General features: G+C 35.6%; 1 protein-coding gene across 1 annotated transcript; it reads left to right on the top strand.

Moving 5' to 3' along the window:
• Positions 1-128: 128 nt before the first annotated feature.
• LOC113112323 (nidogen-1-like) lies at positions 129-27332 on the top strand. Its single transcript, XM_026277785.1, has 20 exons — positions 129-571; positions 5376-5684; positions 6942-7159; positions 8286-8551; positions 8627-8761; positions 10049-10294; positions 11595-11795; positions 12841-13068; positions 13558-13695; positions 14111-14239; positions 16809-16952; positions 17332-17451; positions 18985-19200; positions 22045-22208; positions 23574-23700; positions 23848-24019; positions 25158-25315; positions 25449-25572; positions 26637-26749; positions 26914-27332. Exons 1-20 carry the CDS (start codon positions 368-370, stop codon positions 27042-27044), a joined length of 3543 nt encoding a protein of 1180 aa, XP_026133570.1. The 5' UTR covers positions 129-367; the 3' UTR covers positions 27045-27332.
• The last annotated feature ends 55 nt before the right edge of the window (positions 27333-27387 follow it).

Raw genomic sequence — 27387 nt, forward strand, 5'->3', positions numbered from 1 at the left:
AACATTTGAGTTAAAACAACAACAACTTTTTTGCAGTTTAAAGTGATTTTTGTATGTTCGAGGACTCGTGCTTCTGCAAAAAATATCACACACGTGTTTGTGACCACCACTCTCGTGACGTCACTGGTGTGACCCCAATTGAACAACCTCAGAGGGTTAGCGCGAGGCACAGGTGTGCGTGCTCTGCGTTTGCAGAATAACAGGTCCATTTTTATTCTTAAATGTTAATTATTAATATGAAAACCTCAAGTGAAAGAGGCTAGAAGAGGAAGAGGAAGAGGAGGAGGAGCGCTGCTGGTTGACTCGGTCACTATCCTCCACTGGTCAGTCAGTCTCAGGCAGCTTCAGCCTCGCTTCTGGACTGGAGATGGGTCAGCAGGGGCAGAGATGGTCAGTGTGGATCTTATTATTGGGATTATCTGTGTGTGTCAGCGGGATAACACGACAGGATCTTCTTCCGTTCGGGAGACACGCAGGAGACCAGTCTCTGGAGGAAGGCAACGACGAGACTCAGGAGATCAGGCTGGAGACACCCATCACTTTCTACGACCGACAGTTCCACCAGATTTACGTGAGTGTTTCAGCTATGAATGATACACACTAGCTTCAGTGATGCTGCATATGATGACATACTTTGATGTAAACAATGTTAAAAAGTAATTATCATATCCACGCACTGATCTGTGGTCGACCTGTTTCATTTGCGCTCCAAGTGCATGTCCAGAAAAGTGAGCGAGATTAGAAAATATCTGCAAGCAACTACATCTATCCGTTAAATCAGTACTATACCGTTAGTTACACTGAAATACTTTTGATCAGGTCAGTTCAGTAATGCAAAAGGTCAGTGCTATATTAGTAAGTAGTATTAATCAAGTACAATTCTGAGCTGAAAGGAAACATTCTTAGAACGTTCATGTTCAAGCTGAGAAGAAACAGTGTTACAGGAACGTTAATAGAACGTTCGCTCAAAGTTATCGTTAAACATCAGCAGAATTTATACATCATTCATGGAACGTTTTTTCTGAAACATTTTAGTTGCTTGTTTCAGAATGTTTAGAAAACACTCCGAAGTAACGTTCCCATAATGTTTGCAAACTTATCAAATTGAACATTCCCTCTTATTATTGTTTTTTTTTCAAAGTTATCATAACCAAAATAAATAAATAAATAAATAAATCTAAAAACTGTACGTTTTGAATGAATGAAGTAAGAATTATGTTCTTGGAAAATATGTTTTATATTAAAACACATAGTTTTTTATAGCATAAATACACACATATACACACATGTTTGTGTCTTTAGAATGATTTTGCTTTCATGTTGACTTTGAGTGATTCCTGAATAAGTGTGTAGTGATTTAATCAGATCCTGGACTGTTTCGATGATTTAACCCTCCTGTTGTTTTGAAATCCAGTGCTGTTTTTGTGTTGGGGTCAAACAGGCACTCAATGGTTTCCATGCCAAAAATAAAATCACTAAATTGGCAAAAAATTATATCTAAAGATAGGTGTAAAAACAGGAAACCTCTATTATAGATAGTCAGTTACTGAAAATTATTAAATATGGTTTTGAAAATGACCGATACCAATAACCATAAAAAAAGCTTAATATCAGCGGTGAAAATCGGTCGGACCTCTGTTTAATTATTTTGCCTGATTCTTTAGTGTTTTTCAAAGTGTTGATTTTTGGCAAATTGCATTGACACCAATGAGGGTCAGTTTAAGGTTATAACAATTTCTGTACATCCTTTGCGATTTTTTTCACCTTTTGCTGAAAATTATGCAGTTTTTATGAAACCTGCCTATATTCAGGTGTTGATAAAAAAAAAATGCTTTAAGCTAGAATAAAAAAAACTTGTTTTGTTTAAAAGTAAAGGCTCTGATATTTAGTTTGGTGTATTGCATATTCAAATATTCATACAGAAAAATATAATATAGGCCATCAAATTTGAGTGAAAAACATCAAAATCGTTGGCGGTGGCTGGCAACTTAAAAAGAAATGCTGGCGGGGAAAGAGTTAAGAGGAAATGAATAGTTAACCAATTAAACAAGTGATGAAGGAAGGGTCAGACTGACCCAGACACAACATGAGAATGTAAATCTATCTGTAGGATGTTATCAGAATAACTATAACATTCATCATTTCAAGCCCTCGAATGCTTCCTTTCCCACAGGTCTCCATTGCCAATTTCCTTCTCCTTTTTTGAGTTGTTGTTTTTTCTTTCCATGAATATTGTACAACTAAAGTATCTTTGTGTATGGTGACGTTTTGTTGTTGTTTTGTAAAGCTGAAACAGCTCCAGTGTTTCAGAGCAGATTGTTCCTAGATTGAATAAAACGTTCATTCATCAGGATTTATAAGATCTCCTGCTCAAAACATTTGAAAAACATCTCAAACTTAGTCTGAGCGTGCACATCTGTTTTCTTCAAGGGTTGGACAGTTATTGCACAAACGATCAAAGTGTGCTTGACATTCCTTATCAAACCACTGAAACATTTCCTCATTCATTCTTCACTAAACTGTGTTCGTGTTAAATCTGCTTTAAAAATCCTTCCTTCGATGTGCAAGTTGTAGCTGTTTAGTTTTAATAAATCTGTTATGGTATGTGTTTTAATGTTCAAAGATGATTACCAAAAGAGTTTTGATATTCCCCATGTGCCTGAATATGTGTTCATCCTCACTATATAACAGTATTTACATCTTTATTCAAAGCAACTTATCATAAATTGACGTACACAGTATTTCTGAAACATTAGGTGAACAATACCAGGATGAGCCACCCGGAAACCTCTTTGAAAACAATCATTATTTTTTAATTCTCCTGGCTGACGTTGTAGCACAGAAGCAACACGCTTCAGCTCTAATACAGGATCAGGGAATCTGGTCAAAAGGTACAAAAGTTTTCACTGGGGTCGTAGCTTTATTAAAAAGGCACAACTTTTTTTTTTAAAGATTCCATATTGGTACCTTAAAGGTGGCTAAAAGGTACAAAAGCGTAACTTTTGAAAAGGTACCATAACAGTGACAGCTTTTGTATCTTTTTTTCTGAGAGTGTGGAGACGTTGATGCTTTATCCTCTTTAATAGATTGTTATATACAACATAAATCAAACTCAGCCGTTGAAATGTATGTTTTGTTGTTGTTTGCATTGCATTGCAAGTTTTTGTATTGCATTGCATTGTGTTTTGTTTTTTAAGAATGGTACTGTGTTTTTACACGTATGTGTGTGTTTGGAAGTGGACCACACAAACACCAATTCAGCTTCTGTTGATTTCAGAGCACATTTCAAGAGTATTTCCTTTTTATATCAAGGTTTTACACAAATGTGCAAATATTTGATATATATATATATATATATATATATATATATATATATATATTAGTGCTGTCAATCGATTAAAAAAAATTAACTAATTAATCGCGATTAATCGCGATTAATCGCAATTAAAAGACTGAAACTTTTTGGATATGTAAATGTAAAATGTAAATAATTAATGTAAACTCAAGACAAAGAAACTATTTAAATTCAAAATATGATTGTTTATTGGAATTTTTGTTTAACTTGTAACACAGATTTTCTCATGTAAACAACATACCTGCAATAAATCATCAATATCCTCCAAATTAACTGTTGGCTTGAAAGCCATATTTATTACAGAAATAAAAACACAGGCATGTAAGTACCATTTGAATTTCAAAACAATCAATGCCAATAAAAAACAAAAATGATTTCCATGTTGAATTCTAAGTGGACTGCAAAAAAATTCCAAAGTATAGTCATTGCCAGTGCTTTAAGTGGGCCTGTACGCACAGGTACTCAGTACCGCCACTTCCAAATATAGCTCTTGAGCTTACCGCCACCTCTCCGTGCGCCCAGAACGTGCTTTTGGCGTACCGGTACGCTCATTTGGACATCTGTTTTAATAGAGGTTTTAATCTTTTACCTGCACTGCCGATTTTCAGAGCGCCCTTCACAATGCAAGCTTCCTAATTCATCCCACTCAGAGCAGAAACTACATTACCCATTCACCCTTAAGTTATACAAGTGAATAGCGCATGTGTCGCTTTTCCCACTGTTAAGTGTCAACAACTCAACGTGGCCGGAGAAGGTGTGTGAAACTCGTTGTGAGTTATACTAAAGCAAAATCTTGAGTATTTATTGTCTGATAAACATTACAAACTGTCTGCGGAGGTTGAGTCGTCCTGCAGCCCCTGCTGGCTGTTCATTGGCTGCAGCATCTTTTTTCTAAGTTCTAAAAAAATACAGTAGACGGCAAGGCTCAAATTTAGATATTCATTTATCTAATTAATCTATAGCCTATGCACAAAGACAATATGATCTTTTTGTCCCCTTTTTGTTTTAAAGCTTGATGAAGAGAGAGAGCGCAAGTTGCTGCAGCTGAGGACAGTGATGCACGTGCACAGGAGTGATTGACAGTTCGCGGCACTGTGTACAAAAAATACTCCGCTACACAATTATTTCTTTATTTTCGTTTAAGCTTATTAACGTTAGCGTTACAGAAAGGTCTGATTTACGCACTGTTACAGTCATTGTTTTTTTTTTTTTTTAAACAATGACATTTGAGTTCATGATTTTAATGTTGCTGTTTCTTGTGGCAGACTAAATGAAGAGTAATGTTTCTTGTGGCAGACTGAAGAGTAATCCGGCAAAGTTTTATACTGAAACTTTCCGTCTAAAAGTCCTTCCTTGGTCTTATCCATATTTCTTTGCACGTTGAACACACACAGGCCACAACTGGAAATAAAAAAAACTGCAACCGCGTTAATTGCGTTATTTTTTTTTAACGCGTTAAATATTTCAAATTAATCGAATGCGTTAACGCGCTAATTTTGACAGCACTAATATATATATATATATATATATATATATATATATATATATATATATATATATATATATATATATAATTTGAAATATGATGAAATAAAAAAAAAAACAAGTGAGAAAAAATCTAGTGTGATTTCATTTATTTTTATTTTATATAAAACAATTCATATTATTTATTAATTAATTTGAATGAATATTTGTAATGTTTTAATCAAAGTTTTAGTCATTCTGTTGTATTAGTTGTTTTATATTTAATTATATTTATTTGTCTGTATGGTTATTTTTTATTAACTTATATTTAGATATTAAATTTTTTAATAATTTGCCAAGGCCAATTTTCCTTTTGTTTTTCAATCAAATCTGTCTCTCATTAAAATGTATTTTTAATGTATTTTTTTATTATTTTATTTTATTTATTTTCACTATTCTGACTGTTAACTCATAATTCTGCTGTAGATTTAATCATTAACCAAACTGAATGTGATTAAAAGTAAAGTTTCTGTTATGGTTATTGATTCACATTTAGATCAACACCAATGGGTTTGTTGCCCTGGAGAAGCCCACAGGAGAATGGGAGTATCTGGGCAACATGCCGGCCAGTTTTGGGATGATCGCTGCTCTTCTGGGCGACCTGGACACCAGCGATGGAGAAGGAAAGGTGTTCTTCCGTCAGGACTCCAGTCCGGCTCTTCTACAGCGGGCGGCCGATCACATCAACAGAGCTTTTCCTGAGGAGGACACGGTGAACCCCGTCAGCGCTGTGGTGGTCACATGGGTGGATGTGGCGTCTCATCAGACTGAGAGCAGAGGAGACGGACTAGAGCACACGGGAAGAGTGAGCTTCAGTTTATTTGTGGGCCGTTCACAGATATTTTATTGCTGTACTGTAGGTCTTTTCTTCTGCTGGTTGCCTTGCATTATTGGTAGGCTTCATAACACACCATAACTTTTGAAAATGTAATCATAGCATCTGTGTTCGTATATGTTTTGGGCCTAAGAAAAATGCTTCATATCACAATTATCAATGCATGTGTCAAACTACCTGCACTGCAAAAATCATATTCTTAACAAGTATTTTTGCCTTATTTTCCATTTTAAATATCTCAAAATTCTTTTCAATCAAATAATTAATTGAAGAATTAATTTAAGTTCAATTAGAGTAACAGCATTCGATTTTAAGGCTTCATATATATATTTTATATATATATATATATTTTTAATATTTTTTTTCTATATTCTGTTTTTATTTAACTTAGTTAAAATGTATTCATTTTGTTGTCTTTTGACATTTTTATATTTGTTATCTTATAAACATAATATACATCATTTTGTTTGCACTGGCAGATCATTTTCATTTCTTTTAACTATAAAAAAAGAAGAAAAAAACTTGTTTTATTTTAATTAATAAACTATTATATTTTTATTAATACAAGTTATATTTAATATATTTAATATAAGTTATTATGTAGTTTTTATTTTTAGATTTTGTTTTAATTTATATTTTTGTTAAGGTTTTAGTAAATTTGTCGTTTTTTTTATTTTTATTATTATTTTTATATCTACATGTATTTATGTGTGTGTGTGTGTGTATTTATATCGAGCTTATAATTAAAGCATAATTGCATCATATTTTAAGGCTGCAAAGGTTTTAAATATGTAACTATATTTTCCACTGGCAGATCTTTTTCACTTCTTTTAAATATAAAGAGTTAAAAACAAGTGAGGATAAATTCAGCGTTTTTTATGTTTAATATAAATTCATATTTTGAATTGGTTTTTATTTTATTTTAATTTTTTGTTGTGTATATATATATATAATTTTTTATTTTTTTATTTTTTTAGTAATTTTAGTACTTAGTTTTTAGTACTTTTTATATGTCAGAATGCTTTTGATTAATATTCAGTTTAGGAGGTAATTTGAAAACTTTAACTTGAACTCCACACAAAAGAGAAATGTAGCTAAGGCAGCTAACTGAAATAAGTTCTGATGGCTTTATCATTGCATCTTGCTGTATGTGGGAATAATAAGAGTTTCATTGATTGGATAAAATACACTTAATGAATAAATAAATCCTGTTCTTTATCCTTAAAGCGAAATACGTTTCAGCTGGTCCTGGCTTCTCTGGAGACGAGGTCCTTTGCGATTCTTCTTTACCCGAGAGAAGCGATGCAGTTCCAGAGCACCAGCAGCTACACGATGCACGCCGGCTTCAGTAAAGGACAGGAGACACACTTTTACTTTTCTAAGAAGCAAGGACCATACTATCGCATCACAGACGACACCGAGACGTCTGTCAAGAAATTAGCCGAGTAAGTTTGGTTACTGTTAGTGTTGGAGTTAACCCAGATGTAATTATAGTCATCATTTACTCATCCTAATGATGTTTCAAAAACCTAAATCTCTTTCTTTCTTCTGAAGCCAAACTCCAAAATGGACCAAAAGACACCATAATGATCCTTAAACTAATCATAGAAGTACAGTACAGACACTAGCTTTATGTAGAATGAGATTTGACAGCTGAATTAAAGTGAACTGCAAAAAATATTGTTTTTGTCTTGTTTTCCATCACAAATATACAAAAATTATTAATGTTCCCCTATTATGCCATCTTTAAGGTTTCTTATATTGTTGTCTACTACAACAGGTTTACATGCATGTAAGGTTAAAAAAAAAGTTTTCTCAAAATATGCATTTAATATCACCTCATTTTCCAGTGATTCTCAAACGATTTGTTTTCTGAATAAATGAGTTTATGCGTAATATGCTTAATTCAAAAACATGTTTATTTTTATTTTGCCACTGACAGATATTTCTTCTTGCATTAAGAATATACTCACTTCATTTATTGGATACATTTTCCCGACAACCAAACTTAATATTTTAAGTATTTGTGTTTAACAGGTAAATGTATGTTCTTATTGATTTATATATGTCTATGAAAAATAATAAAGTATATTTAGGACAGAATAATAAATGACTTTTTTCATATTTTCTTTAGATCTGCAAAAAAATAAATAAATAAATAAATAATTTTTTTTTTTTTCATATAAAAAATCAAGATACATTTATTGGACAAGCAAATGACTTTATATTAAAACTTATTTTCTGAAAAAAAAATTAAAATTAAGTGAGTTTGATAAATACGATAAAATATATTCAATATTTTTAAATAGATTTTTAAGCATATATTCACTTAATTTTTATGCATTTTTCAGAAAAAAAATATTTCTCAAGTATATGTTCTTAAATCTTGATTTTACAATTTTCAGATATTTATAATGGAAGACAAAACATGACAAAATACTAAATGAAAAAAATAATTAGAAAGTTTAATATGTACTTAGAAATGAACAGCATAGTGGTTTGGAGCAACAAATAATGTCTAGCTGAACTAATGCCGTTATTGCGTCGGTGTTTTCTCGATGTGTTTTCCAGGCAGACTAACTCTGGGAAGCGTGGCGTGTGGGTGTATGAAATTGGGAGGTTCCCTCACTTCACAGACGTCGCTCCTGGAGAAGTGCCGGATTTACCTTTGCACAGGAGCACAGGAAGCCACCGCCATCAACGCCCACTGTATCCTGACCTCGTTCACCGTCGTCCAGAACACCCTCCACCCATCCAGGTGCACACGGTTCGGTTCAGGCCTCGCGGTCGACTCGCGGTCGTGGCAATCGAAAATGAAGACAACATCGAGGATAACGGTCAGCATGAGCGGTTTATTTACTACAGGAATGAACAACTTGAGCCTAAACCATTGTCTTGTTCTTTGCATACAGTATTTACATACAACTCTGGTGAATGTGGCAGACAGAGATGCTCCAGATTTGGTGAATGCAGGAATTATCCGAGGGGACGATGCTGCCAGTGTCAGCCTGGATTCAACGGCAATGGAGTTCAGTGTGTACCTGATGGTATTAACTCTATAATCAACTCTATAATCCACAGAAGTGTTTTCTTACAGTGGGCCATGATCACTGACAGCAGAGAAAAATAATACTAAATGTAGTAAATAATAGATGCATTTAGAAACACATTAATGGTCACATGAATTGAAGAAAACTATTTTATTGAGGGTTTTGTGATTGATATTTATAAAAAAAAAAAAAAAAAATATATATATATAAAGATATATATATATATATATATATATATATATATATATATATATATATATATATATATATATATATATAATTTTATTTTAATTTATTATATAAATAAAAAATAAAAATAATACAATTCACAATATTTAATACAAGTAATCAAAAATATTTTGGAAAGCAGAAAAAAAAGACTTATATTCTTCACCTGACATAAATAAAATAAAATATATTTTTGATCGTTTTATTATTATTTCTTATTATTTAAAAAAATATTTATATTTATTTTTAAAAAATTACTAAATCACTTGTTTGTATTAAACCTTTTTAATTAACATATAAAAATACATTTTCCGATTAAGTTTATTAGTAGCTTCTACTTATTAGAAGAAACAATGTTTCACATTTACTTTGTTGTTGACCTCAAAGACTGTGTCTTTTTTTTTTTTTACATTTTTATTTAAGCAAATGCACATCTTAACTGACTTTTCTTTGTTTTTTTTACAAACACAGAAGAACAACGGCAAACTCGGCAGTGTACTACACACACAAAAAACAAAAAAACAAATTAAGGTCATACTAAAATATCAATTCGTATCCAAAATAAGTTACATTTTTTCAGTTAGATATTCCCATAGCATACAATTATAGTGCAATATTCTTCATCTGCATTTTACTGCTTTGAAAAATAAAAAAATAAATAAAAACAAAAATGCAAGATAAATGCAAAAGGAATAAGCAAGTCCCGACTTCACTCACATTTTATTGTGTCCAGCCCAAATATTGAATAACTGGGTCCCAAAGATCCTTAAACTGATCAATTTTCAAGTGAAGTTGGAAAGACGGTGTCTTAATCGTATTGCAAAATCCAAAAAATAATGATGTGTTATTTGAATATAATGTGACTATAATTGAGTCCAGTATTTTCAGTCTGTCTAATCATATCCTTGAGCCCAAGCCAATTATTGTAATGTTAATATATTTAATGTTTGAATAAAATGTTTGTTACTTTCATGGAATAAAGAGTTTTGGTACAGTGTCGGGTTCTGAGAAAAGCCCTTTCTCGTGAGGCTGGATTCTGAATGGTGTCTTTTCCAGGTGTTCCTCAGAGGATGAATGGTAAAGTGCGAGGCAGGGTGTTTGTGGGAAACTCTCCGGTGGACTTCACCAGCGTCGATCTCCACTCGTATGTGGTGGTGAATGAAGGCAGAGCGTATGTGGCCATGAGCGCCATTCCAGCAAACGTGGGCTTCTCTCTGCTGCCGCTGTGGTCCATCGGAGGAATCATCGGCTGGACGTTTGCACTTCCGCAGCCGGGCTTCAAGAACGGCTTCAGCATCGTCGGTGAGATGTTCTGCCGTTTCATACAGCGCTCCAGACTGAGACCTAAGAGTCGTATTTTGCAACCATTTTTTCTGCCGGTGCAACTTAATGTTGTGAGCGGTAACTATAACCATGGTGTTAGATCAATAGTAGAATGTGATTACATGATTAATGTGAGGGTTTGTACAGTTCAAGCACTTTTCAATGACTATTTCCAGCACTTTAAAGCTCTACAATATCCAATTTGAATGTTATTTTTAATGGGATGTTCAAAATATTCTTTATGGTCCGTGTTGGGAAGGTTACTTTGGAAATATAATTGGTTAGCGATTACATGTTACCCTATTTAAAATGTAATGAGTAGTGTAACTATTTTAATTGCTTTAACTGATTACATTTGATTACTTTTCTAAACTTCTGTTGTATGTTTTTGTACTTTTTATAAATGTAGAGTATTATGCATTTTCTATATAAAAATTTGATTTTGCACGTTACTGTTAAAAAAAAAAGTAAAAAGTGCTTTACTGTTAAACATGTATAAACATGAATTAATTAATAATGAAATAAAGGTTATATCAAATAAAAAAATAAAATAAATGAATTTATTATAACTTATTTAGGCCAAGGTTAATATAGTTTACTAAAACTGAAAATAATATAAAAATAATATAAAAAATATTTTTCCCCTAAAAGATTTTCATTATTGAAACAAAAGGAGCATTAACTGAAACATTAAATTGAAAAAATTAAATATAAAAAGCTTATTTCAGCTAGCTGTCAAGGAAACATTTCTCATTTTAATTTACTTTAACTTGATGCAGTAAAATAATTAAAACTACAACTGAAATAAAATCAATAAAACTATATACTGTAGACAAAATCTAAAAAACAAAACATCTAAATATTAATAAAAACTATATAATAGTATCTCAGTGATAATAAAATAGCATTGATTCAGAAATAAAATGGGGTAAAAAAAATAAATAAATAAAAATAAATACATTCAAAAATGGATTAAAAAAAATTCAAAATATAAATAAATCATCAGTACAGTGTAGTACTATAGTGAGTTGAATCTAAATATTGTTTTCATAAATATATTAATAAATATGCATAAAGATGCCTATGTATTTTAGGATTGGAGGATTGAGGGTGCAGAAAGAGCCAGAACAGAGCAAGTATTTCTTGCAATAAACCTTCCTTTTCCATCAAAACAAAATGTGTGTCTGCTTCGACGCATCAGTTTGAGTTGCATGCTGTGCAGTGATTCAGTTTGTTGTTCAGTTTGAACAAAACACTCCCTCTTTCCACTGTCTGTCAGGCGGAGAGTTCAGACGTGAGGCTGAGCTGACCTTCCAGCCGGACGGGGAGCGCTTGATCATCTCTCAAGAGTTCAAAGGCATTGATGAGCACAACCACCTGATGGTGGACACCAGACTTGAAGGAATAATTCCTGAGGTTCCTCAGGGAGCCACAGTTCAGATCGACCCCTACACAGAGATCTACCAGTACAGCACCAACTGTGAGTCAAACCATCATATAAATATATTCTCACATACAATTATAATGCGTATGTATGATAAAACAATAACGAGTATGCATAATAAAAGAACAATGTATTCAGTAATAAAACATGTATGATTGTGCATGAGAATGCATTATAAAATATATATATCTATGAATATTCATTATAAAACATGCATAAGCATGCATTATAAAACATTCACGATAACGTAAGAGTATGCATGTTTTAAACATTTACGAGTATGTATGAGTATGCATTATAAAAAGTGTGTAAATGTGTATGTATGAGAAAACATGCATTAGCTTGTATGCTTATGCATCATAAAACATGCATGAATGATAAAGCATGCATGAGAATGCGTAATTAAACATGCATAAGAATGCAATGCATCATAAAACATTAATGATTATGTATGCAAATGCATCATAAAACATGCTTGACCATATAAAAATATGCATTTAAATATATATATATGAGTATGTATAAGTATTCATTTTAAAACATGCATAAGGATGCATTATAAAACATGCATGAGTATTTAGGAGTATGCATAATAAAACATTCATAAGGATGCATTTTAAAACATGCATGATTATGTAAGAGTATGCATAATAAAACATGCATGAGTATGTATAATAAAACAAGCATATGTACGTATGCAATGCATCATAAAACATGTATGAGTATGCGTGGATGTGGATGATAAATCATGCATTAGTATGTATGAGTATGCATAATTAAACATGCATAAGGATGCGTTATAAAACATGCATGAGTATGTAAGAGTATGTGTAATAAAACATGCATGAGTGTGTAATAAAACATGCATGTGTAAATATGCATATGCATCATAAAACATGTATGAGTATGCATGGATGTGGATGATAAATCATGCATTTCTATGTATGAGTATGCGTGATGGAACATGCATGAGGATGCAAAAAGTATGTATGATGTGTGATTTCTCCTTTAGTAAAGTGTCATGCTTTGCATTTTAATCCTGTTAGAAAACCTAATGACTCATGTGTGTCTCTTCTGTCAGTAATCACCTCTTCATCCACACGGGAGTATGTGATCAGTCTAACGAACGGTTTGACCCGAAGACGAAGCTACACATTCAGAGAGACCATCACGTTTCAGGGCTGCCAGCACGATGAAGCTTTCAGAGCCGTGCCATCCACACAGATGCTCAGCGTCAACCAAGTGTTCGTCATGTATGATCGCGGTGAACAGCTCATGCGTTACTCCATGTTTAACAAGATTGGAGACGGTGAGGGCAGATCTGGAAAAATATTTTCCCACTAGGGCTGCACGATGAATAGTATTTTAATCATGACCATGATTACTGCTTCTTTCAATTAATTAAACATAATTGGAATTTTTCAGTTTTTTCATTTGACATTTGTATTATCTTGTATTGGTTACAAACCTCCAAGAGCTTTCATGCATGCAGTCACCAGATGTTAGTTTGGTTTTACTTAGACTTCCCAATCTGGCAACCATGAACCAGAATTGTGAGATATAAACCTAGAGTTGCAAGAAGTAAATTTAGAATAACATTCAATAAAACTCACAATTCTGAGATCATAATTCATAATTCGGTCATGAAGAAATTGCAATTACTTTTGAAATTCTTTTGTTATCTGCAGCTTAAGTGTTCTTCCATACTTCAACCATTATCATGCAGTGCTAATTTTCTCTTTTAATGTATTTACATCATCTGGGGAAATAATAACAGCTTCTTATATCACATCCGCAGGTGGACAAGTGGAAGAAAACGCCTGCTTCACTGGCAGACACGGCTGCGACACGAATGCCGTCTGCAGACCCGGACGAGGAAACCAGTTCACATGTGAATGTGTCGGCGGCTTTAATGGAGACGGACGCACTTGCTATGGTAACATTGGATATCTTGCAAAAATTAAATCGTCCGTCCTCAGTCCAACAATGCAATTAAAACCATATCCTATTTCATCACCCTCTTAAAAAAGCCACTAATCTGCTTCCTTTCGAAGGGAAATCAATTTCTGTTCTTCCTAAGAGGGGCGTTTCCAAGGAATTCTTCTAATCAGGCATCTAAAGGCTCTGAATATTCCCCCAGATCTCTAAGGATGTAGCCCATCCCTTAATGCTTAAAGGAAATTACACAGAAAGAGGACAGATGTTATCTTAAAAAGCCGTAATTAGGAGAATCATTAGTAAAATGTGACTGAGGAAGTCTTTATGTTTGCGATTGCATTAAAGCATTTCGTCTCCGTTTGAAAAAGCTAGAGGAAATCCTCAGGACCGGTCTGCTTCTCTTTCCTCATCAGACATCGATGAGTGCAGGGAAACGCCTCAGATCTGCGGCTCGAACGCTGTCTGCAGTAATCACCCGGGAACGTATCGCTGCGAGTGTCGGGACGGATTCCAGTTCGCCAGCGACGGACAGACGTGTGTTGGTACGTCTCATTAGTCACGACGTGTTTATGTCTGCTACAGAATCGTCCTGCTACTGAGGATTAAATTAAAATCAGTCGGTTTCTATCATAAAATATCCCAAATCTAAAGAAACCATCAAACTGACATCGGATTCTTTGTTTAGTCTGGTTTCTTTTCCAAGCAAAGAATGGATTTAAATGGAAAGTAAATGGAGGTTGGAGACTAAATCTCTGTCCTCTGATGTTACTAGAACAGACCCAGGAGAAACTCCCTCTGGAGGATGTGCCTCATTACAAGCACATTATTTCCAAATATTTCAGTCCGCAGCATTTTTATTATTTAAGCGTTGTACAATTATTTATTAAATTATTTAAATGTAATAAGTATTTGATATTGAATTTTAATAAAAGAAAAATTTTATTTTAATTAATGCATGTATTAAATTTACTTATTAATAAGTCATTTACAAAAAATGATAATGTACTACAGGAAGTTTCTTTAAGCAGAAATAAATGTGTTACTAATTTAATTTTCTTTGAGGTATTCATGTCTCCCTTTCTTTCTTTCTTCCTTTCTTCTTTCCTTCCTCCCTCCCTCCCTGTCTTTCTTTCTTTCATCCTCCCTCCCTTCCTCCCTCCCTGTCAATCTTTCTTTCTTTCTTTCATCCTTCCTCCCTCCCTCCCTCTTTCTTTCTTTCATCCTTCCATCCCTCCATCCTTCCTCCCTCCCTCCCTTCCTCCCTCCCTGTCTATCTATCTTTCTTTCTTTCATCCTTCCTTCCTTCCTCCCTCCCTCCCTCCCTCCCTGTCTATCTTTCTTTCTTTCATCCTTCCTTCCTCCCTTCCTCCCTCCCTGTCTATCTATCGTTCTTTCTTTCATCCTTCCTTCCTTCCTCCCTCCCTGTCTTTCTTTCTTTCATCCTTCCATCCCTCCATCCTTCCTCCCTCCCTCCCTTCCTCCCTCCCTGTCTATCTATCTTTCTTTCTTTCATCCTTCCTCCCTCCCTCCCTCCCTCCCTGTCTATCTTTCTTTCTTTCATCCTCCCTCCCTCCCTCCCTCCCTGTCTATCTTTCTTTCTTTCATCCTTCCTCCCTTCCTCCCTCCCTGTCTATCTATCTTTCTTTCTTTCATCCTTCCTTCCTTCCTTCCTCCCTCCCTCCCTCCCTGTCTATCTTTCTTTCTTTCATCCTTCCTTCCTTCCTCCCTCCCTCCCTCCCTGTCTATCTTTCTTTCTTTCATCCTTCCTCCCTTCCTCCCTCCCTGTCTATCTATCTTTCTTTCTTTCATCCTTCCTTCCTTCCTTCCTCCCTCCCTCCCTCCCTCCCTCCCTGTCTATCTTTCTTTCTTTCATCCTTCCTCCCTCCCTCCCTCCCTCCCTCCCTGTCTATCTTTCTTTCTTTCATCCTTCCTCCCTTCCTCCCTCCCTGTCTATCTATCTTTCTTTCTTTCATCCTTCCTTCCTTCCTCCCTCCCTCCCTCCCTCCCTGTATATCTTTCTTTCTTTCATCCTTCCTTCCTTCCTCCCTCCCTCCCTCCCTGTCTATCTTTCTTTCTTTCATCCTTCCTCCCTTCCTCCCTCCCTGTCTATCTATCTTTCTTTCTTTCATCCTTCCTTCCTTCCTCCCTCCCTCCCTCCCTCCCTGTCTATCTTTCTTTCTTTCATCCTTCCTTCCTTCCTCCCTCCCTCCCTCCCTGTCTATCTTTCTTTCTTTCATCCTTCCTCCCTTCCTCCCTCCCTGTCTATCTATCTTTCTTTCTTTCATCCTTCCTTCCTTCCTCCCTCCCTCCCTCCCTCCCTGTCTATCTTTCTTTCTTTCATCCTTCCTTCCTTCCTCCCTCCCTCCCTCCCTGTCTATCTTTCTTTCTTTCATCCTTCCTCCCTTCCTCCCTCCCTGTCTATCTATCTTTCTTTCTTTCATCCTTCCTTCCTTCCTCCCTCCCTCCCTCCCTGTCTATCTTTCTTTCTTTCATCCTTCCTTCCTCCCTCCCTCCCTCCCTGTCTATCTTTCTTTCTTTCATCCTTCCTTCCTCCCTCCCTCCCTCCCTGTCTATCTATCTTTCTTTCTTTCATCCTTCCTTCCTCCCTCCCTCCCTCCCTGTCTATCTTTCTTTCTTTCATCCTTCCTTCCTCCCTCCCTCCTTCCCTGTCTATCTTTCTTTCTTTCATCCTTCCTTCCTCCCTCCCTCCCTCCCTGTCTATCTTTATTTCTTTCATCCTTCCTTCCTCCCCCTCCTCCCTCCCTGTCTATCTATCTTTCTTTCTTTCATCCTTCCTCCCTCCCTGTCTATCTTTCTTTCTTTCATCCTTCCTTCCTTCTTTCCTTCCTTCCTCCCTCCCTCCCTGTCTTTCTTTCTTTCATCCTCCCTCCCTTCCTCCCTCCCTGTCTTTCTTTCTTTCTTTCATCCTTCCTTCCTTCTTTCCTTCCTCCCTCCCTCCCTCCCTCCCTCCCTCCCTCCCTCCCTCCCTGTCTTTCTTTCTTTCTTTCTTGTATGAGATCACACTGAGATCCGTGACTCGTGAGTCACTCTTTGAGACCCCGTGTTGTAAAGGAAGTGAGGTTGTATTGACTCGGTTGTGTTGTGTTGTAGAGGTGCAGCGTCCCGTGGACCCGTGTCGCGTCGGCACTCATGACTGTGACGTCCCTGAGCGCGCTCGCTGCACGTACACCGGAGGATCGTCCTACATCTGCACCTGTCTGCCGGGATTCATGGGAGATGGACACAGCTGTCTGGGTGGGTCTCTACCGCTCTTTCATTTAAATGATTTATTAGAAGAGTACACTCTGTAAGAGATTTTAATCTCCACCAAGCTAATATTTGGTCATTATTAGCTCATTTTCTTGCCTAGTTTCAATTCAACAGTCTGGTCAATGGATAGTGCTTTACTGATATTTTTAATATTAATATAATTTCATTTGAATACAGCAATTTTTTCTCAAAAATCTTTGTTATGATTAAAATACATTTGTATATTGGTCAGCCACTAATCATTTTTTTATTTTATTTTTTGCAAAACATAAGTATTAGTGGGATTTTTTTATTTTGAAAATGTTTTGCATCATTCTTTGCAAAACATTTTTGTTAATATAATTGTTTTGTTTCTCTCCTGCAGACATAGACGAGTGTCGGGTGAATCAGTGTCATCAAAATGCGGTCTGCTTCAACGCACCTGGATCTTTCACCTGTCAGTGTAACTCTGGTTTCCATGGCGACGGTTTCCACTGCTCCAGAGGTAGACTCTAGCTGTAAATGAACATCAGTCGTGTCTCTTGATTTTATATCTGTGTTCATTCTTCTCAGTTACTCAGACCAATAACCTCCACAAACTGCTCTGCTGGTTTAGTCATAGTTCTGGTAAATTCCGATAAAGCTGTTTCTGGCATATTTGGAGAATTTCATTTAGTTTTTGTACAATGCGGTTTGGAGAATATTTGTGCATCATTGCATAAGGACACAGCCTTGAGAAACACAACAGTATTACAATGTTTTAAGCAGACTCCAGCTCATTATGCTGGACAACTTTTTTTTTTGTATAAATATATTTTAGTATTTATTTTTCTTTTTTTTTTTTGGAGAAGAAGAAGAAGTCTGTTGTACTCACCAAAGGTGCATTTATTTGATCAAAATAAAGTAAAATCAGTTATAATGTGAAATATGATTACAATTTAAAACAGCTGTTTTCTATGTGAATATACAGTAAAATGTAATTTATTACTTCAGTCTTCAGTGTCACATAATCCTTCAGAAAATTCAACTTTGCATCACAGGAATGATTACAGAAAAGAGGGAAAATTATGCTTTTATTTGGATAAAATTAATTAAGCTTTGCTGAGCATTAAAATAACATTTTTGCAAACAATATTTAATTTTTATTAATAATTCCATGAACATTTTTTCTTTAAATAAACAGTTTTACAATAATTTACAATATATTCTTTTATGAACAGTACTTTACATATAATGTAAATTTAAGCCTAAAGCATATGAAATTTTAATGGAACATATTATTGGACCTTTAGACAAAATATTGTAAAAATCTATAAAAAAAAAAAAAAAAAAGGAGCATATTTTGTTGAGTTTCATAGTTGATTCATCAGGATTTTATAGCTCATAGAGTCTGATATAGTGAGAATATGGAGGTGAAACAGTTCAGTTTTATTCAGAGACAGAAACTGAACAAAAACATACAATTTGTTACAGATGCTGATATTTATATGATGAAATGCTGATGCTTGTGATGTAAATCAATGAGATGTTTATAAAAGTAAATCAGACACTGACATAAAATGATATAAATATCAGTCGTTACTCAATATTTCTTATCTGTCTTAATTAGAGAATATTTTTAACAGGTTAAATGATGAAGAACGGGAATAACCTTCTTTGGCCAAATAGAAGCTTCTGTGAAACAGAAAGGATCTTCAGATGTTAAAGGTTCTTTATGGAACCGTCAGACAAAAGGTTCTTCTGTGGCATCGTGAAGTACCTTTATTTTTAAGAGTGTACTTGATAAAAACTCTCAATGAGGCAACAAGACATGACTGTGTGTGACAGGTTTAGCAGCAAAGTTTGATCATGTTGATCTTTTAGAGGCCTTGCATATCAAAAAGCCTCTCGTGGACAGGTGTTGAAAATTAGCATTCATGCTATAACACTAAAACCAATGCATATGGTTCGTCCAATGTAATTGTATGTCCATGTCAAATAAAGAGATAAATAAAATAAAATATGATAGAGTTAACTGTGTGTATTTGTATCCGTGCAGAACGTGAGAAGACGCGCTGCCAGCTGCATAGAGAGAGCGTTCTGGGCGTTCCCCGCGGGCCCCGTCCTGTGCCCGGTCCGTATGTGCCGACGTGTGACGCCCAGGGCGAGTACGACCCCATTCAGTGTCACGCCAGCATTAGACAGTGCTGGTGCGTGGACCGTGATGGCCAGGAGATCTTTGGGACACGAACGGGACCCGGACGCCTTCCTGACTGTGAGTCTTACACATGCTTTACTCATCAAGAGCTTGTAAAACACCAGATTAACTGAAACGAGAACCATCTTGTTGCAATATTCTTGTAAGCATAAAAATACATAAGACACACATGTTGCTTGTTGCAATGCATTCTGGAAGGGCGCATGTTTTCTGCCTGCCTTGTGTCAGGAGCAGGTTAGAAAACAGATTTATTTATTTATTTATAGACATCGATTTATATACTTTTGAAAGAAATCTCTTCTGCTCTGCTAGGCTCTATTTCTTTGGTCAAAAATACAGTACAAATGATTATATTGTGAAATAGGATAGGATAGCCAAAACATAAACCATACAACACAAAATAAATACAATAGATATTTCACCATACAAAATATACACAATATGTAATAATGCAATTGCAACAAATATGATTACAATTCAAAATAGCTGTTTTCTACACTCTCGTTCAAAAGTTTGAGATCAGTAAGATTTGTAATGTTTTTCTCAGAAGTCTCTTCTGCTCATCAAGGCTGCATTTATTATCACATTTATTATCACACACAGCTGCCACCAATTACACACACACAGAACAATCCTCACAGATGCTTTATAAGCTTTGGACTTCCTCTCACACACTGCCGAGTATTGTTCTGCGTATATCGCTCTCCTAGCCATAGCTGTGATACAAAACACTTTGTGTTAGTTCTCTTAGTTTCTAGTTTTCTGTCTTGTTTCAGTCTCTAGTTTTCATAGTTAAGTCTTTTTCTTGCCTTGTACTGTTACTCGTGTTCTGACCCTGTGCTCTGGATACTGGATTACCCCTCTTGTCTACCCACCTATTGTTAGCTCAATGAAGACCCATGTTTGCCCTAGGATTATTCTTGTGTTTTGCTCTCTATATACCCGTTTGCCGTAGGGATGCACGATATTGGATTTTGGCCGATATTTTCAAAATAATTTTGGCCGATGTCGATACCGATACCGATATCGATATATATACAAATATATACTGATATATTTAAACTTTAATTTTACTGAAGAGAAATCCATGTATCTCTTCTGTACTGATTCTACCATAAATTTATTATTTTACAAATGTAGACAGACATTCACATCTGAAAAACAGGTCAATTATTTCACTTGGAGAATATCGGTTTGGCTCATCGGCAGAAATTTTCATATCGGCTGATACCGATAATGGTCATTTTAAGCTTTTATCGGCCGATACCGATATTGTGCCGATATTATCGTGCATCCCTAGTTTGCCCATTGTTTGACCCATGTCTGTTATGACCACGTCCGTGTCCTAAAAAAAACTTGCATATGGATCCTCATCGACTCCCATGTTACACCCTGGAACAGAAGCTGCTCTGGAGCAGGTTGTCTTCAGAGATCATTTAGTATGGTTACTTACATACCCTGATTTTGGAACCAAAAGCTGAGGCTATCCACTTGCTTATTCTCAAACATACCCGGGTATGTCACATAACCAGCTTTTTGGAATACCTCCAGTTCTTCCTCCTGTAAAGCTTAGGGTTTGTTGGTTTGGTGGTGGGGCCTGTCGCTGGTGGCTTTTGTCTTGATTTTGGTCTTTGCTTGTTTATTTTAGATTTTGTTATTGCTTTAAATGTGGTTATGTCTGATGCTCTTGATTAATAATGTGCCTGACAGAAATTGTGTTTGGCTGGGTTTTCTTGTTTTATCTATTTATCCAATCATTTATCACAGCTATGAGGTGGTCGTGACACTTTACAGAAATATAAACAAATATTTTATAGCTTGACACTACTTGAAAAGCTTATCATTTAAATTTTTTAACGACTTCTTAGCTTCTTATTAATTTCCATAACTTTTCCACTTCTAGAAATAACACTTATAATTGTATGTATCTAGATTTTTAAATCCTGTTTATTAAAGGGGTGGTTCATCGCGATTTCACTTGTTTCACTTTAGTTAGTGTGTAATGTTGCTGTTTGAGCATAAACAATATCTGCAAAGTTATGAAGCTGAAAGTTCAATGCAAACAGAGATATTGTCTTTTATTAACTCTGGCAGTTAAATGCCTAGAAAAACGACTGGTAGGGACTATAACAAGTAACTTCCTGGGTTTGTGACATCACAAACCCAGATAAACCCCATCCCCAAAAAAGGCAGCAAAGGGGGCGGGGCCATGCTGCGCTGCTTTAGAGAAGAGCAAGATAAAACTAGAGGTGCACGTAAAAATCTATTCATATATGAATCGTGATTCTGTCGTCTAAGGATTCTAACGATTCGACATTAACGACAACATTTAGACGCACATTAGAAGCAGTTTAGCCAATAACAACACACTGAGCTAGCTAACCAATCAGAGCCCATAGCCTATTTCTGAGGGAGGGGCTTCATAAAATAAGGAAATGAACAGCGTGTTATTAGGTGAAGGGAATGATCGGTGTGGAATAATGGTAAATTATTTTTAAAAATAATGCGTTGTTTAAAATGTTAGACTGCAACCCATAAACACAATCTAGCCTAGAAAAAAAAAAACACTGACCCACCCTTTTAATGACTGTTGTTGAGGGAATTAATTAAAGTAAGAAATATGATCTAAAAATTGGATGTGTGCTGATGCCTGTTAGTTGAGAAACACTGCTATAAAATACACTACATACAGGGTTAGGAACAAATCCACTGCCACAGCTGATGGCATAACTACACTTCAATAACAACAGGTGACAGGAATGCCAAGTTTTGTACTGTAATCCACTAATAGGTTTTTATTGCAACATTGACCCGTTTACTTTACATGGAGGTGGTGAATTGAGATGATATGAGTTTATTATAAATGAAGTAATTTATATTCATGCATCTTCTGTTCTTCAGGTCATAATGTGCCCGGTCCGATTAGACCAACACCTGATCCTAACGTTAGTCCTTTGCCTCCTGGCAGTCACATCCTGTTCGCACAGAGCGGGAAGATTGAGTACATTCCTCTGCAAGGTCACAACCTGAAGAAGAACAAAGCCAAGACTGCGCTACACCTCCCGGTAAAGATCATTTACACTAATGCAGGAAAATGCAGCACATACTTGTGTTGGTTATGAATTGTTATGAAGTGTCTTAGGCCGAATCACTCGTAGATTCATCCAGAGGCCTTTGTCCTGATTTATTTCCTGCTGTTTTGAAGCTCTGGAATGCAGAGTCTGTTTAGTAATGTTAGTAATTACAGAGCACACATGTCACTGTGGTTTGTGTTCTGCTCGTGGTTCGTCTCTCTCGGTTGAATTGTGGATAACAGCAAGAGTAGGGGACTTCTGAGGGCTCGCGGGGGAATTTTAGGATTGCTTAACTTTGTTTTCCTTGGAAATATTACTGTCAGAGAAGTTGTTTATCAGAGCCATGTGCTGCCTCTGTTGATTACATAACCTCCATCGTGTTTAAGCATAAGAATGTGAGGAGGGATTCAAGGAGAAACAGCAGAATTAACAGTTAACAATTAACAGTTTTCTCCTCGACTTAACTGTTACTTAAGTATAAAAATGTATGATTTTTTTTTTTTTTTTTTTGAAAGAAGTAGCTTCTGCTCACCACGGCTTCATTTGCATGATCAAAAGCACAGTAAAATTGTGAAACATTATTACAATTTCATTTAACTGTTATCTATGTGTATATATATAGTAAAGTGTAATTTATTCCTGTGATGCTCCGCTGTATTTCCAGCATCATTCCTCCAGTCTTCAGTGTCACATGATCTTCAGAAATCATGAAAATATGATGATTTACTGCTCGAGAAACATTTCTGATTATTATCAATGTTGGAAACATTAATAATTTTGTGGAAACTGTGATACATTTAATTTTTCAGGATTCTTTGATGAACAGAAAGTAAAAAAAAACAGCATTTATTTGAAATAGAATAAATCTTTTGTAACATTATAAACATCTTTACTGCCATTTGATTCTTTCAAGAAAATTCTTGCCAACCCCAAATTTTTCTATGGTAAATATTATGGTTTCTCAATATTGCATTGATAGCGTTTAGCTAGACATGCAGCAAATGCATATGGATTATATTTTCATCTATGGACTCCTGAAATGGACTTTTATGTCTGTGTGCAATTCTGTGAGAAATCATAAGTCTGAATGAATCTTCATCCCATCTGCTCGTATTTACTGCTCACATGCAAACATTTACTGTAATGACTAACATCAGTGAAGCTTATAAACCAAGGATGCGTTAGCAACAAAACTGGCCTGAGACTCATTTGACTCGCTCAGATTCTGAATGTGTGCTTTCATGTGTTGTCTAGACAGCCAGTCCCAGACAGACAGATATATGAACGCTTGGAGGCGGCGGTCATCGTCTTAAACAGTTTCATGCATGTTTGAGAGTCTTTCTGTTGTTTTTGAAGGAGAAAGTGGTGATTGGAATTGCTTTTGACTGTGTGGAGAAGATGGTGTATTGGACAGACATCAGCACACCTGCCATTAGCAAAGCTAGTCTACAAAGTGGAGAACCTGTCCACATCATTAAATCAGGTAGTTTTAGTCAAAAGATCACCCAAAAATGAGTCGCTGAATTGTTCAATTCTTATTCACCATCTTCTGTGGATCACTAAAGTGTTGAAATCAGTTTTGTATTTCGTATGACCTTAAGACGTTGTCTGACACTGATTTTTGTTTCAGATCTCAGCAGTCCTGAAGGCATCGCTATTGACCATCTGGGCAGAAACGTGTTCTGGACAGACTCCATGATGGACAGAATTGAAGTTTCCTCATTAGACGGATCCCATCGCCGTGTCTTGATTAACACAGGCCTGGTTAACCCCAGAGCCATCCTAACCGATCCCACCAACGGGTGCGCGACTAACTAGATACAACCAGCATCTAAAATTAACAACAAGACCTTTGACAAGTAAAGATAGTTGGACAGAAATGCAACATAAAGATTGATAAGGATTAAGAATGATAATCTGATGCTTATAAGTGATGTGATTCATTACGGTCTGTGTAAAGACATGTAAATGCCAGTTCAGAAGCACTTCTGTGCAGCCTTTGCTGTGTAGAGCCATCTTTACTCTTCAAAGGTGGCACAGAAGCGCTTCTGAAGTGGCATGTAAAGGATTTTTACACAGATCGGTTAATGCTGTTCAGAGATGAAATTAATGCATTGACACAACAATCACAACTGTGTACTGTGATGCTAGGGGCTAAGGTGGGTCAGAGCAGGCATAATTTAGTCTGGACTTTATGCGGCATTATGTCTTTACACTGAATTTTGAGCAGGCACTGAGCAGCCTCAACTTAGCTTTGTAAACATTAAGTTAAGGTTGCTTTGTGCCAGCTCAAAATAAATACATAATTCTGCATAAAAGCCAGACTAAATTATACCTGCGCTGTCTCTAGTATCTAAATATTGCTGTGTAAATGCATTCATGCCACCTCTGAGTTGCATTAAAACATTGTGTACAGACAAATGAATGCTAGTTTAGAAGTGTTTCTGTGTCAGCTTTGCTGTGCAATGCCAAATGTACTCTACAAATGTGGCACAGAAGCACTTCTGAATTGGCTTTTATGTGTCTTTACAAAGAGTGTTTAATGCTGCTCAGAGGTGGCATGAATGCATTTGTATACCGTGACGGTAGAGGTTACAGTGGATCAGAGCAGGCTTAATCTAATCTGGCTTTAATGTTGCATTATGTCTTTACACTGAATTACAAACAGGCACAGTGCAGCCTTAATTAGGCTGTATATAGATTTATCATTAGAGATGTTATATTCAAAACAATGCAAGATATATTTTCATGGCTGATCATTATGCATTTACTAATTTCACCTGCATTGGTTTACTTTTAGACCATGATTACAGTTTCGTTTATATACGAGTATATAAAAGCATGTTTATACTCATTCTTGGCATTAAGAATTTGAGTACCTTTCATTTCTGCAGTGAATTAGTTATTGCACAGTGTTTTGAAGGTCTGTTTCTCCCTCAGCTACATCTACTGGGCCGACTGGAACAGGGACGCCCCCAAAATTGAGATGGCTTACATGGACGGCACAAATCGAAGAGTCCTGGCCAAGGTGGATTTGGGCCTCCCCAACGGTTTGACTTACAATCCTCAGACGTCTCTGCTGTGCTGGGCGGATGCTGGTGCGGCTCCAGTTCACTGAGAAACATTTACAAGTGCAAGAAAGTCACAGCTGTTTGGGGGGACTCATTAAAGCCACGCTCTGTTTAGTCAAAGCTTTGGTGTTCATGATGGTGTTTGGTGTTTCTGATGCAGGTACACATAAAGTGGAGTGCATGAATCCACAGCAGGGCCGTCGGATGCAGCTCATGGAGGGAATTCAGTATCCCTTCGGAATGACTACTGATGGAAGGAACCTCTACTACACGGACTGGACAAGGTGAACTTTCACAACATCACAGATTAATGAGTCGTTTATTGAGTGGAAGGTCCTTTAAATGTTTTGAAAGATGTATCTTCTGCTCAGCAGGGCTTAATTTATTTGTTCAAAAATACTGTAAAAATGTGAAATATTATTACATTTTAAAACAGCTGTTTACTATGTGAATATCTGTATATAAGTGTAATTCTTGTGATCAAAACTGTATTTTCAGCATCATTCCTCAAGTCTTCAGTGTCACATGATCTTCAGAAATCATTCTAATATGATGATTTACTGCTCAAGAAACATAAAAAAAAAAATAATAGTAATAAAATAATTATAATAATCATAAAAATTAAAAAATAAATTATATATATATATATATATATATATATATATATATATATATATATATATATATATATATATATATATATATATATATATATATATATATATATATATATACACACACACATTTATAAATATATATGTATTTACTTTAGGTCAGTAAAAAAAGACTAATATTGGGAAATTTTATTACATTTTAAAATTAGTGTTTTATTGTAAAATGTAACATATTCCTGTGACACAAACCTGCAAATATAAATTTTTATCTAGTTAATAAAATGATAATACAATTAATACTTTTATGCACCAGGGAGGCATCACAAAGATCAGTGAAGATATTTACTGTCTATTTATGTAACAAAAGATTCTATTTCAAATAAATGCTGTTCTTTTGAACTTTCTGTTCATCTGTGAATCCTAAAAAATCCTGGTTTCCACAAAAATATTGTGCAGCAAAACTGTTTTCATCATTGATAATAATCAGAAATGTTTCTTGAGCAACAAATCAACGTATTAGAATCTTATTAGAATCAGATCATGAGACACCGAAGACAGCATATATTCGTTTTAGCATATATTAGTTTTTTATATAGTAAAAATATTCTATTCTACAGATTTTACTGTAATTAAAAGATAAATAAATACAAATTTGAATGAGCAGAAGACTTTTCAAAAACATGTATTGTATCACAAACATACGATGGTTTGTTTTGTGTGTTTGTGTTGAGCAGGCGTGCTGTAGTTGTAGTCGATCGACATGCGAGGCGAGAGGTGGACGAGTTCCAGCCCCAGAAACGAACACGTCCTTACGGGATCACCACAGCACACGCTCACTGCCCTCATGGTAGGATTTCCCTCTCTCATGTGCTTTGGTTTTCAGAAATGATGTTAGTTTCTGACGCATTTCAACATTTATAGACAACTGGACCACAGAGCAAAAGTTCAAGGTATCGTAATGCCTGAAACAATTATTGCAGCTAATGTAAGATATTCACTGTTTCCCATTAGGTCAGAACTACTGCTCGACTGATAATGGCGGCTGCACTCACTTCTGTCTGGCGAGACCTGCTGGGCGCTCGTGCAGGTGTCCGAGCAACGCTGTGGGACTGGGCTGTGTGGAGCACGAAGGCTGGAGCTGAAGATCCAGGGATGAACGATATGACAGTCCCATCTGAATGCTTCTGTCTGAAAGATGCAATAAAGCCAAACTCAGTATTAAATATTTTTAAATGCATCCGTGCCTTAAATATGATCACGGTGCAATTAAATGTTAATGAGGTCATTGTGAATATACATTCATATCTTTTCAAACTATTTTTTAGCAAAACTAACCCCGATACTGAGAGCATCCTTTTTTAAAGATAAAGAAACCTGACATAAATCAATGTTTACATATTCATCTTCTCAATAAAATCATATTTTGTTTATTTAGCCTCGTCTTTTTTATTTATATATATTCTTATAATAACCACTAGAGTGCAG

The sequence above is a fragment of the Carassius auratus genome, chromosome 13 (genome assembly GCF_003368295.1).
Source record: "Carassius auratus strain Wakin chromosome 13, ASM336829v1, whole genome shotgun sequence".
NCBI classification, from domain to species: Eukaryota; Metazoa; Chordata; class Actinopteri; order Cypriniformes; family Cyprinidae; genus Carassius; species Carassius auratus.